Below are 13,043 nucleotides of genomic sequence, written 5' to 3'. Positions count from 1 at the left end.
TTATCCCTGGGTCAGGCTGTGAGCAGACATGGGATGAGGTAGCTGCTTTCTCCTAGCATGGTCCTAATTGGGAAAGATGTGCCAGGGATGATGGGAAATCATCCTGGCCAGCAGGGTAGTCTCTCACCTGGGATACTGAATTAGAGGAACACAGACCATAAACATAAACCTTTAGTGGTAACACAGTGTTTGGCCTTCTCCCCGCTTGCTTCAGCTGTTACCAGCCCCCCAACGATGCTGGCAGTGGACAGCGTGACCGACACCTCGGTGACAATGAAGTGGAGGCCACCAGACCAGATTGGGGCGGCAGGGTTGGACGGCTACGTGGTGGAATACTGCTTTGAAGGAAGTAAGTGAGAACACCCGGGGTACCTGACTCACAGTGAAAGTGGGTGAGACTTTCTCCATTTTTTCTCTACAGGTATCAGGTGCTCTGGCTCTCAGGCAGAGAATAATCAGGCAGAAAACCTCAAGGAGCAGGGTTTTGTTCAGGCTTCCTTTGGTTTGTATTCCAGATGCCACCCACTGACTGTGGTTCAACATATCTTGCACTTGATTTGAAATCCAAATCCAAAGCCATATAATCTGCTGTAGTGTACCAAGTACCATGCTAATAACTCCCCTCTTTCAGATGCTAAATGAGAGTCAGGGCAGTAAAGAGTTCATTGGTGGATGAAGGCATAGAAAATAATGAATGGCTAAAGGTGTGGCCCAAAATATGTTCAGGCTGGCTGGGTTTCAGGGACAGGAGGTCCTCAGTGTGGTAATTCCTATGTTGACATGTTACTAACCAGCTATTTCAAGTGCCAGCTGCTAACACTGAGAACAGCCTCTCCAATAGTTCCTGTAGAAGTCATCTAGGCATGCAAAGTCCATGTCTAGATCTTTAATTTCTCCAACATTTCAGTGCAGTTTTGGGGATCTTTAACTATGTCCATCTAAGAAAAAAAAAAAAAAGAACTGAAGGAGGAAGATAAAGACACTGAATTAACTTTTGAGAGTAAAATAAGAAGGAGCAGGGAAATAGAAATGATATTTTACAACCAAGAGTCTTTGGTGATCAAGCAGCAGAAACTTAGTCTTTTCCAGCACATTTTCTCCTGAACTTACATCAAATGAAGCCTATTTTCAAAAAGTAAAATCCACCAGCACCCGGGTAAGTATCAAATAGCCTGGAGTGGTATGTGCAATACCCAGCCTCTGTGGACCAACGTATCAACTGCAGCAATGTTGTGGATGTGGATGAAGGGGACACAGTTATCTTCAGCTCCACTGCTGTTGCTCTTAACTGTGCTGTAAATCAAGCGAGGGGTTAAACACCTATTTCCACAAAGGCATTTATTTCAATGAAAGCTTTTCATGAACGCAGTCCATAGCCTGGAGACAAAAGGTAGAGGACAGAACCTGTCATTCATGCTGTCACATGTTTCAGATTCAGAAAATCCAGGAAAACAGTAGGTCATAAACGTGGTCAGGTGCCATGGCATCAGAGTACACTCAGCTCTCTCTCAGGCAAGTGGGAGAGGGTGTGAAGAAGAACCACTGGCTTTTCTCAGGAGCACTCAGCATCTTGTAGTATTGAGATGAATATCTTTAAGGAGCAGGACTGCAAGAAGCTCCGAGACCCAGAGAAGAGTACCTGAAGGCAGACACAGCTGGAATGGTAGGAAGGGTTTTCCTTGTATATTGGGAGGGAGCTGCGGGAACAGCTCAGAGCGAGTAAGCATGCAGTCTTCCATCAAGACACAGTGTTCTTATTTTGTTTCCACTGCACTTGCCAGGTGTAGGGGAATATTAAGGGGACTGTCAATGTGAGGACTTCAGTGTATGCTGTATATTATGCTTTGTGTAGCATTGGGTAGAATGGAAGGGAAAAGTTAAAGGTGCTTGACATTAGAGTATGTGATATCCAAATTAGGTGATAAGAGAGGATGAGAAATACAGACAGGTTAAGTCAAAGTATGGCTTTGAAAAGGAATCTTCTAAATCTGTCTTTAAAGGGCTATTAGACAGAAGAACATTGTATATTTGTTAAATGGAACAAATTCTTTACTTTTTTTTCCAGATAGGTTTTAAACATGAAGATACAACAAAATGACAGCCAAGTCTGTCATTTTACTGTTACCCACCTCAGTTAAAATACAATGGGTACAATGTATTTTACATAGTTTTGAGTGTTTATGTATATCTATATATACCTCCTATATATGCATATACATCTATATATACACAATTGACATTATGTATATATGTTATTAAAATGCTTAGTAAGGAGCAAGATAAGTAGAAAATGCCAATTTTAAAATGTCAATTTTAAAATACCAATTTTAAACGTCATGTTATTGGATTATTCATCTTTTTCTCTCTGTTCAGTTGTTTTTTCCCTTTCTTTCAATATCTTAGTGCCTCTTTTTTCTCAGCCCTATTCTGCCTCAAACTAATTTTTTCTGTAATGTTTAATAACTTTTTAATTTCAAGATACTTTTTATGACTGTCTCTATTCATTCTGCTGCTTTTTTCTCTTAATTATCTGTTTGTAAACTCATCTGTATTTACATTCTCCATTCTTTCATTGTTGTTACTGAAGTAGTTTTCAAGAGGGCTTTTTAGAGTCTTCCTTAACATAGAAATCATTAGGAGAAATCACAAGCTGACAATAGGAAAACAAAAAAGATACATATAAAGATAATTTAGAATAATAATATAAACATTGGTTTGGCTCTGCAAAATTGGTATTTCCCTTTAGTCAGAACCACATAACTTGATCAATGTGGTGGATTCTTGGAGTCCTTAACTATGTACCACTCCATGTGTGTTACTGAAATGGAGCCTCATCATGAGTATCCTGATCCAACATTGCATAGGTGTGAATAACATGAATATTGAATATATATATATATATATATATAGAAAGAGAGAGAGAAGCCTAGTTTACAATATCCAGCTTTGGCCCTCTTGCTCTGGAGATGTGGAGCAGACTAAATCCTATTGACACAGGAGAAGTCAGTCCCCAGTAAAGTGTGCTGCTGATGGGTTCTTGTGGGGCATTTGGAGAGCAGCCTGGGGAGCACAGCCTGAGTGTTCTCCATGACAAAATGTTTGTCTGCTTATAACAGGCTGTTGTACCTGCAGATGATCTGTTTTTATAGCCAGTAAATAAGTACTTCAGAGAGTTTCTGTTGGCTGAGATTCTTTACCAGTGTACTCATCCAGGACCATGCAAAAATACTGGAATAGCATTTTTATTATCCCAAAAACAGCCAGCTCCAGGATTACAGGAAATCCAGGGCAGTGATAACTTTGTTCAGGAAATAAAGCCTTAGGGTTTACATCATATCTGTCATCATCCATGGGTCTGGTCTTCTTTAATCTTCTATCTATGTTACCTTTAGCTAAATGTGTTCTCTTCCTCTGTTTCCTCCAAGTTTTTTCCAAGACCTCTTTTTTTCTGTCTCTCTTACTCAGAATTTATCTTTGATTTTTTAATCTCTTCTACGATGTATTTTCTTCACCTTCTACACTTTCTCCCATCATCATTTTGTTTCATTTCTCTCTTCCAAGTGTTCCTTTTGTCTCTTTCTTTTCATATTTCTAGGGCTATTGTGGGGCCCAAAAACTCACAGAACTTTATATCCTCCTCTTCTTTCATCCTTTATCTTTCCTGTGGGCATCACATATAATTGTTCTGTGATCTAGATGCCCTCTTTCCATCTCTTTTCTCCCTGCAGTCTCCCTAAATGTGGGTTCTCTAAATCTGTAAAGCCCAGCATCTATCTTTGCATACTTACTAACAGGAATTGCTAACCACTGACAAAATGCTCCATCTGTGTGAAAGTGGGTGTCTCTGATTAATTTTAAAGATGGATTCTCTCAAGGTATATCGACAGATCTGTCTGAGGAATTGGGGGAGCCACCTTTTAACCTGGAAGGTACAGTATTCCACAAAGGGTATAAGTCTTCTTTAATGAAGGAAAAACTCTCTTTATAAAAGTAAAGATAAATTCCTGACAGTGAATTTTAGGGGCAACAGTCTACGGAATTTTCTGTAGTATAGGTGTAAGGGGAGGGGGAGTTACTTGGGAAACAGTCATTGATTGAAATCCTCTTCTACTTGAAAATGAAAACTTAATTCCTAAAAGCAAGACACTCAGTTATGAAAGTGTACCACAGCACTATGCTCTAGTTCTGCAGGGCTCTCCAGTTCATAACAGTTCTCTTGTCTTGCACTCCTGTGCCCAGGTGCCAGCAGTGTTAGGGCAGTCTGTGCTGGGAGGACGGGGTGGATGAGAAAGTATGGTTTGTAATTGAAGCTGTTCAAAAGACTGTACTGTTATGATCACTCTATGAACTTCATGCAACCACCTGGGGGTAGGATCAAAAATCTGAGAATGCTGTAATTATGTGAAGAATTCAGACACAGCCTTCCTTTTTTTTAGGGCATGAGGAGAGATGGCATTTCATTGCAATGTATAAATATTCTATGTTTCTCTTATTTCTCAGTCATACTTTCAAGGGTACTCAGTACTGGTTGAAATTAATTGCAAAACCCATTTCTCTTCAAGGAAGCTGTTAAAGCAATGATGAGTGCTTTTGGAAATATATTCCTTGTCCCTCTTGTTTTATTCTAGCTGAATTAAAGAATCTAACCAGTTTTCTCTCTGGTACACTTAAATTATAGACATATTCTAATAACATTTGTATCATTATATAAAGATATATAAATATATGAATATACAAATACATAATCAGCAGAAACCCTTTAGGGTTTGAAACATTCTTCCTACATATGAAAATGCATCTACATTTTGTTACAGCATAATTAGAAAAACAAAATAGAACTATTCATTAAAATCTAACGAATCTACGACTGTTCTGTAATTTTCCTCAGCCATGCTGTGGATGTATTTATAATTCCCTATTTTTGGATTTGTCTTCCTCCCCTCACTTCCCTAAACCAGCTGATGAATGGATCGTGGCTAACCCAGAGCTGACAGACAAAACGAAGTTTACCATCAATGGCCTTCCAACTGGCTCAAAAATCCTTGTGAGAGTAAAAGCTGTCAATGCTGCTGGTGAAAGTGAGCCCAAGTACCACCCACAGCCTATTTTAGTCAAGGAAGTGATAGGTAAGATCCTGCTGCCTACACTTACCCACAAATACATCCTGTTTCCATACTAATACCTTGGGTTTTTTTTGAGGCTAATACTTGTTATTGGTAACTGATTATATGGCCTTACAAAGCAATTTTGTGGTGGCTAGAAATCATGAAACTGTCTTTAAAAAATTTCATAATTTTGTTTCATTTCTGAACCTTTATTTCTCAGTTTTTCAGGGCTTTTTTTCTGCAGAACTTGAACCTGATGGTACTTTTTTTTTAGTTCTTCTAAGCTTCCCACCAAATTCTACCATCGTAGCATTTGATGTTAAAAAAGCTGATGGTGTCCTGAATGCAACACTGGGGGACCATGAAATTTAAGACATCTCACTCATTAGTCACTTCTTAGAATTTTAGACCACACTGTCTCCTTTTTATACTGATGCACACCAGTGCTGCCTTGGTTAGAAAGGAAGATAAGTGCTCAACACAAGCTTTTGTTTTGTTCAGAACCTCCAAAGATTCGTCTACCAAGACACTTAAAACAAACCTATACTCGAAGAGTTGGAGAAACTGTGAATCTTGTTATTCCTTTCCAGGTAAGAACTAAAAACAATGACAGAAAAAATATTTTTGCCTTTTTTTCCCTTTTTGAAATTTTTTTCTTGATACCTCTGTTTTTTAAGTGATTTCTCTGTAATTTTGGCCAGTAAGCTAAGTTAAGCACATGTGGAAGCACTCTGAAGTACAGAGTTGCTTGAAAGTTTTTGGTTCAGCATCTCAAACAAATTATTTTCAGCCAAGTAATGAATTGGGTAACTCAGACAGACTGATTGGTCATCTGTCATCCAAAGGATGCTTACAAATCTTCACAGAAGACATTGCACATGAGACAATTGCACAATGCAAAGGGGTTGCACTGGAAGCAGTTAAATATGGGTATCAAGACTGGAACATCAGCATTTAATAGCTTCCTTGTCAGGAGAGGAAAAGTGAGGGGAAGAGTGGGCAGACTGCAACTGTTAAATCCTTGAGATCACAACTGTAATAAGACTATTTCTAAAATACGTTGCATGTTTTCCCACAGCATCGTGTTAACCTTCATTCTCATACCTTTAAACAGCACCTGCCTCTCTCCTTGCAGGGTCCTTCTTCTGAATAAAAGAATTCATTTCTATTTCATGTCTGCACATTTTAGGATACTGGGTTGGCATAACTCAGCTTCACAGAGGCTGTTAAAAGCCTCATAAAAGCTTGATCAGCAGTACACTGCAAGATATATTTCTCTTGAGAAATTAAAGGAGTATTTTATGGTTATTCTCTAAGATATGATGTTCAAAATGGTGTGAGATTATCCCTTTCAGACAGCATCTGCAAACTGTTTGCCTGTGGAAGGAAAATCCCATGGCAAAGCAGGTGAATTTCACTCTACTTTAAGTACCTATATTGGGCGCTTAGACACACAAAAAATGGCATACAAAAGAGATCAATCCAGCCTTCCTAGCAGCTATTACAACTTCCTTTGCAATGAATGGAGAGAGCTTAGGATCCCTGGAGGTTGAATCTATTACTTTCTTCTTTCACTGGCAATATAGAGAATGCAAGCATTTCCAGAAATACTTTGTTCTACATTTTCTGTGGGTTATTTTTTCTCCCTTTTCTTTCAGAAAACTGTAAATTATTTGTCAAATTTAGCCAGAGTGACAATTGTCCAATATAGCCAGAACCTGCAAATATTTTCAGTCTCCTGGACAAAAAAAAAAAAAAAAACAAAAAAACAAACAAAACAAAAAAAAAAAAAACACAAAAAATAAATTATATTTTAGGAGAATTTGTATGATTGCATCTCTAAATGGTATATAATTTAAAAAAATAATTCTGTTTCTTTCAGGTCAATTTTTATTTCCTGTCTGGGAAAAACGCGAAATAAACCTGTTTCCTTCTCTTCCCTTTTCTCTCCAAAAAAATCATACGAAAATTGTTTCCTGACTCCTTGCAGGGAAAACCAAGGGCAAAAGTGTCTTGGGAGAAAAACGGTTCTCCGATCGACAAGAACGACATCAACATCCGCAACACGGAGCAGGACACCATCATCTTCATCCGAAAGGCAGAGCGGGGGCACTCCGGGGAGTACGACATGAAAGTGGAGGTGGAGAACTTGGTGGACAAAGCTACAATAGATATTCAGATCGTTGGTATGTTTGGAGAAACAGAAATAAATCCAGCTGTTCCAAGGCTACAGGAAAATGGGAATGCCGACATCTTTCTTGGCGGTGATATCTCTCCATGTCCAATTACTTGGCTGTAGATTTCTGGTCCCTCAGGAAACCTCCATACATGATAGCATTGTTGGAATATGTCAATCTCTTTTTTTCTCTGTTAAGCCCCTCACATTCTTGTCTATCCAGGATGCAAGATTTTTCCTGTTGAGTGGTACCCATAGACAGTAATGGTAGCAAATGCATAGCAAGTTTGTCACAAATGCAGTGTGGAAGAAATCCTAAATCCTAAAAAAGAAAGTACGAAAGGTAGGAAAGACAGACAAGAAAACACATTTATTTTTCATTTTTACCATCCATAATAGGCAAAACTGGCAGCACAACTTTATTAAATGTATTGTAATAATGTATTGTAATTCTGACATGCCTTCTCTTTGGAAATTTTTATTTTGCAACCACATCTTTCTTTTGACTTTTTTTTTTTTTTTTTTTTGTAAGAAAGAGAGAGAAATCAAACTAATTGGAAGATGTGTGTGGGAAAAAGATAAAGAAAACAAACACTAGAATATGTCATATTTTTTGTTGCAGATCGTCCAGGCCCACCAGAGGTTGTGACTATTGAGGATGTCTGGGGAGAGAATGTGAATTTATCATGGAAGCCACCAAAAGATGACGGCAATGCTGCCATTACTGGGTACACTATTCAAAAAGCAGATAAGAAGAGTATGGTAAGTAATAAGGAGATGTTTAAAAACTGGATGTACTCATGAATTCTCCCTTTTAAAAACAGAAAGCTTTACAGGCTTAAAAGCATGTAGTCGGACAAAGCACTCATTGTCCAACATTTGTCAACAAATGCTGATTATCAGCATTTGAAAAATCTCTACAGGACCCTCTAAAAGCTCTAAAAATCTCTTCTTCACTAAGCCTAGAAGTAGAAATATTTTCAAATTATTCCAAAGAGAAGGACTAAAACTGGGAAGGATAGGTGGATTTGAGAGAAGTAATTCTGCATTTTTCCTTTGCCTTAGGAGAGAAAATAAAACCTTAAAACATTAATTCTGAATTCAGTAGGCTGCTACCAGTACAAAGGTTTTCCATTGCTGCTGTTTTCAAACCTGCAATGTCACATTGTGTAAGTCATTGCCATTCTTTACTACCCATGGCAAAACAGAACATAGATACTTCTGTAACCGCTCTGAGATTTACAGATGAAAATTGCAATACAGAAATATTTATTATTTTCATTAAACTAACAAAAATTGTACACTTTCTTAAAAGATAGTGTGAGTTTGCTGGCCCCAAGTTGGGCAACTGCCTGGGGGCTCCCCTGGCAGGGGAGACCCTCCTGGAGCAGTTCTGTGTCAGGAACGAGAGATGCATTGGACTTTTTCAGTCTTCAGCTTCTGTTTATTGTTATCTTATTAAAACTTCAGCACACTGTCTACACCAGACTCTGCGTGCAGGAAAAACAGCACAAAAATGGCTAACAATCTCTTGTTACAAGGCCTTTTAAGTCTAATCAAAAACTAAGCTACCCAATTAAGAAGTGGCACCTAAATTATTTCCCTTTCTAACCCAATAACTGACCCCTAAAGACCCGCAATGCGGATTTTTCTACCCAATTACGAGACACCACCTAAACCCAAGAAGAAAGAGGAAGAAGAAGAAAGAAGAAAGGAACGCAAGACAACACCCTATATCCTCCATCTTGAACCCATCTATAACATACTAAAAATTCTGAAACTTAAATTTCTCACCCATGTGTCATACTATACTACTGTCTACAATCTCTATAATCTATTTCACACTTTTGTGGTTTCTAGTTTATTTTGAGGCTTAGGAAGTTTTCTCCATGAATGAGGGTCAAAATCAGTCCCCTGGGGGTCAGGACACCCCAGAGCAGACAGAGAAATATTCCTGGTGCCCTGGGTTTCCACAAGATTTTAAGATTTCCACAGATTTAACATTTACTGCAAATTCAAACACTGGAAATCTAGGGTAATATTTAGGGAGCTTCCTTCTCCAGAAAATATTTTGCTGTCCTCTCCTATCCCCCATATTAATATGTTGGTCTCCATGATGGCATGATGGTCTGATCAATACATTCTTCTTATCTTTTTTTTTTTTTTTATCTTTTCTCCTTCTCTTGAGACTGTAAGAAGATATGGTCTTTGGTACAGTGACCAGAACAATATCCCCTCTAAATTACTGTAACAACAGCAAGCAGCATCTAGGGTTCAGTGTGAAATGGATCATTCAGGTCACTTTCCTCACCATATCTGTGGTGGTGCATTTTGCAATTCTGGCACAGCTGGTCTTCTACAAAAAACTGTTTTCCCAAAGGAACTTTGGCTCTTAAAGCTGACCAAATATTAATGCAAACTGTGGTACAGGGAACTCAGGACAAGTTCATGTTTAGAAAAGCAAGAAAACTATTTAGGGCAGAGCAAAGAAAAGCAGACACATTACTGTGGTCATATTGCATTTTATATTAATTGCATTTTTAGCATTAACCTTTTTCATCTCAGACTGTTGTTTAGGTATTGTGTAATAAGACAGAATTCACACATCCTGTTACTGCTGCAAGACTAAAGCACTAAAACCCACTTACCCATCTTGGCCTTTAGATATCAGAGGACCACAAGCACAGAGCTACATTTCTCATGAACACTCAGCCTGTGATAGAGCGGGCAGGTTTAGTGCAGCGGCCTCTTGTGAGTGCATATTACTGCAGAACAGCACATGCTACTGCCTTCCCACAGGAATGCAGTTTTGTTATCTGCAACTGTGCTTTCTCTGTCAGCAGTGTGGATTAGGAATGAGGGAGCCTGCCCTGCTCACACAACACAGCCTTTGTAATACTGCAGTTGCTAAAATGAACCCTTCCAGCTGCCAGTGTAACAATTCAGTAGGGCTCACCTTCCGTTCGACCTTCACTGCTCAGCAGTGAGCTCTGCTGTACTGCCATCATCACTCATTTCATTATTAATTATTGTTAGCTGCATTCTCTTCAAAGAAGAACCTACTGCCAGAAGCTTGATGATCCTTCCAGTGGATGTCTCGGCAGTGTGGGGTGCTGGGGGGAGCTCACCCTGTGTGTCTGTGTTGCCACAGGCCCTCAGCTGGGTAATAATTAGCATTGACTCTATGATTGTAGAAGGTTGATCAATTGTTTCATTAAATCATTTTATACTACATTATACTATACTTATTAAGAAACTCAGTAACCCTTACTGCTAGTCTGATACAGCCTTGACCTAATTGGTTAATCCATCCAAACACCATCCAGTGTCTAATTAAGAAATCACCTTTTGCTACACAAATCTCCATGACACATTCCACATGCTCACAACTGCAGGTGCAACAAGTGGAGATAAGAATTGTGTCTCATTCTTTTCTCTGATTTTCTCACAGCCTTCCCTGGGAAAATGCCTGGGAAAGTCTGTGCCTGCTCTCTGTGGCCAGAGAGCTGCTGCCCCATGTCTATGCCTTTCAGGAGTGGTTCACCGTGATTGAGCACTACCACCGCACCAGTGCCACCATCAACGAGCTGGTCATAGGCAACGAGTACTACTTCAGGGTCTTTGCTGAGAACATGTGCGGCCTCAGCGAGGATGCAACCATGACCAAAGAGAGTGCTCTGATTGCAAAGGATGGTTAGTTAATTATCCACGCCTCGTCAAGGGGGAGGGAGGGATGCTCAGAGGCTGGAAGGTGACTAGAGGTAAAAGCCATATCTCTAAAGCATTCAGAGGCACTCCCAGCCCCAAGCCGAGGTCCAACAGCAAGGGCATTTCCTATTCAGACATCTTGGTTTGTCCACATAGCTCAGAGTCACTGCTTTTAATCAGGACTGGGACATTTCTCCCATGATCTGACATTTTCTATGGTCTTGGATCTCAGACTCATGTTACCATTGGCACATATGCATTGACAAGAGCTGGAGAGGAGTAAAGCAGCTGCTCTGTTAGAAGCAGTGGGTCACTGCCTTCCTCTGGAGACTTGGCATCAGCTGTGCAGGCACTCCCTCCACTTCAGGCAGGATGCAACAGAAAAGCATAACCCCTGCTTCACTTCTCTTGAGGGTGGGGTTGGGCAAATTCTGATTCTGCAGTCAAAAATCCTGACAATGTCAGTTGGAAATGGCACTGTAAACTTAAGAACCACAACTTTCCTATGGAAAGGAAATTCTAAAAACAAATAGCTTACAAGGAGAAAATCAAAGCAGTTTACCTGAAGGAAGGAATACATGACTGCCATGATGCAGAGGACAGATAACCTGTACAAAACACACAGCCAGGCTGAAAGACTCTGGAGTCATGAACAAGAGAATGGCTCTAGGAATTCTTTTTAAGCACTGCTTACTTGCCCTTCTCATGAGAGCAAGTATCAGGCCTAAGCTGCACTGAAGTCAGTATGAGAGCTTGGATCAGCTTTCAGTGAAGCAAAGCTGCATAATGATACCTTTGCACAGGAATAGATGTCTGTTTGTCTGGACACTTTAAATGCCAGATGAATGTGTGGCTGAAGAGGATTTGTTGGTGGTAATCTCTATTGCAGAGTGGAGATAAACTGGCAGTGAGAAAATACATTTTACTACCATGTTTTCCTTGTTCAGAAACTGCATCCATTTAGGTATCAGTATTGTCAGTGCACTGTTTGAAGCAGAATGAAAAATAGATTTTCAGATACAGGGACAGTTTATAATCAGAACAAACTGAAAAAATTAATTGGCAGCAGAGTGAACAAGGCTTGCCAAAGACAGGCATCCTGAAGTACACGGGTTAGGATCCATCCTGCTCTTTAGCAGGGCACACAGGCACAGACACAGAATGAACGTGATTTGTGCGCCACCTGCACAGGAAACAAAGAGAAGCTTGCAGAATCAATGCCATAACGTGACCAAGGGCTACAGTGACTGTGCAGATCCGCCTCCAGCCTCCCCTGCAAGTGCAGCTACTGGAGTCACGTTGGTACCTAAAGCAGTGCAGATCAGAACTAACTCTCTGTAGCCATTTAATGTGCTTGGGTGTTTAGCTACCTGCTAATACTCTTTTTATAAATGTTTAATTTTCCCTTCATAGGTAAAGTCTACAAATACCCAGTTTACGATGACTTTGACTTCAGCGAGCGGCCGCTGTTCACTCAGCCCCTGGTGAACACGTTTGCTGTAGCTGGTTACAATGCCACCCTGAACTGCAGCGTCCGGGGCAACCCCAAGGTACAGCACAGCTCTGACAGCAGTGCTTAAAACACCAGAAAGTTTAACCTGACAATGAAAATTACATGCCACTTTTACCATTTAACTCATGAGCCAGGCTGAAGGCAAACAGACAGGTGTGGGTTCTAACGAATACAAAAATAAAGAAGCTGCTTACCTGTGCTACGGGCACTACAATATTAAATGCACAGGTAACTCAGTGAAGGGGCAGAACCTCAGGAAAAGGCTGGACTTTGCTGGCATTCTCACTGACAACAGCTGTACATTTAATATATCAGTAAAAGTTGTTACTAAATTAAAGCCATAATTATTCTATAAAGAGCTAATTATTCTCTAAGTAAGCACACTGCAGGAATGCTCTGGGTGCCACATTGTTTCTCAGACCCACTGCGCAATGTATCTTGCACTTTCTTTTGACTTGTGTCTTTCTGAGATCTTTTTTCTGGTGTGAGAAACTGAACTGGCCTTGTAAAATGAGAAAACCAGAGTGCTGTTTGCACTTCA

At 39.9% G+C, this 13,043-nt stretch overlaps 1 protein-coding gene across 1 annotated transcript in view; it reads left to right on the top strand.

Moving 5' to 3' along the window:
• MYBPC1 (myosin binding protein C1) overlaps positions 1 to 13,043 on the top strand; it is a 69,030-nt gene that overhangs the window by 49,548 nt on the left and 6,439 nt on the right. Inside the window, exons 22-30 of the mRNA XM_053942481.1 lie at positions 215 to 349; positions 422 to 502; positions 3,861 to 3,929; positions 4,959 to 5,126; positions 5,607 to 5,695; positions 7,096 to 7,291; positions 7,904 to 8,043; positions 10,815 to 10,974; positions 12,403 to 12,539. Of these exons, the coding sequence (XP_053798456.1) occupies positions 215 to 349; positions 422 to 502; positions 3,861 to 3,929; positions 4,959 to 5,126; positions 5,607 to 5,695; positions 7,096 to 7,291; positions 7,904 to 8,043; positions 10,815 to 10,974; positions 12,403 to 12,539 (1,175 nt within the window). The remainder of the gene's footprint in view (positions 1 to 214; positions 350 to 421; positions 503 to 3,860; positions 3,930 to 4,958; positions 5,127 to 5,606; positions 5,696 to 7,095; positions 7,292 to 7,903; positions 8,044 to 10,814; positions 10,975 to 12,402; positions 12,540 to 13,043) is intronic.

Source organism: Vidua chalybeata, chromosome 5 (genome assembly GCF_026979565.1).
Source record: "Vidua chalybeata isolate OUT-0048 chromosome 5, bVidCha1 merged haplotype, whole genome shotgun sequence".
NCBI lineage: Eukaryota > Metazoa > Chordata > Aves > Passeriformes > Viduidae > Vidua > Vidua chalybeata.
This window is presented reverse-complemented; position numbering and strand designations above follow the sequence as displayed.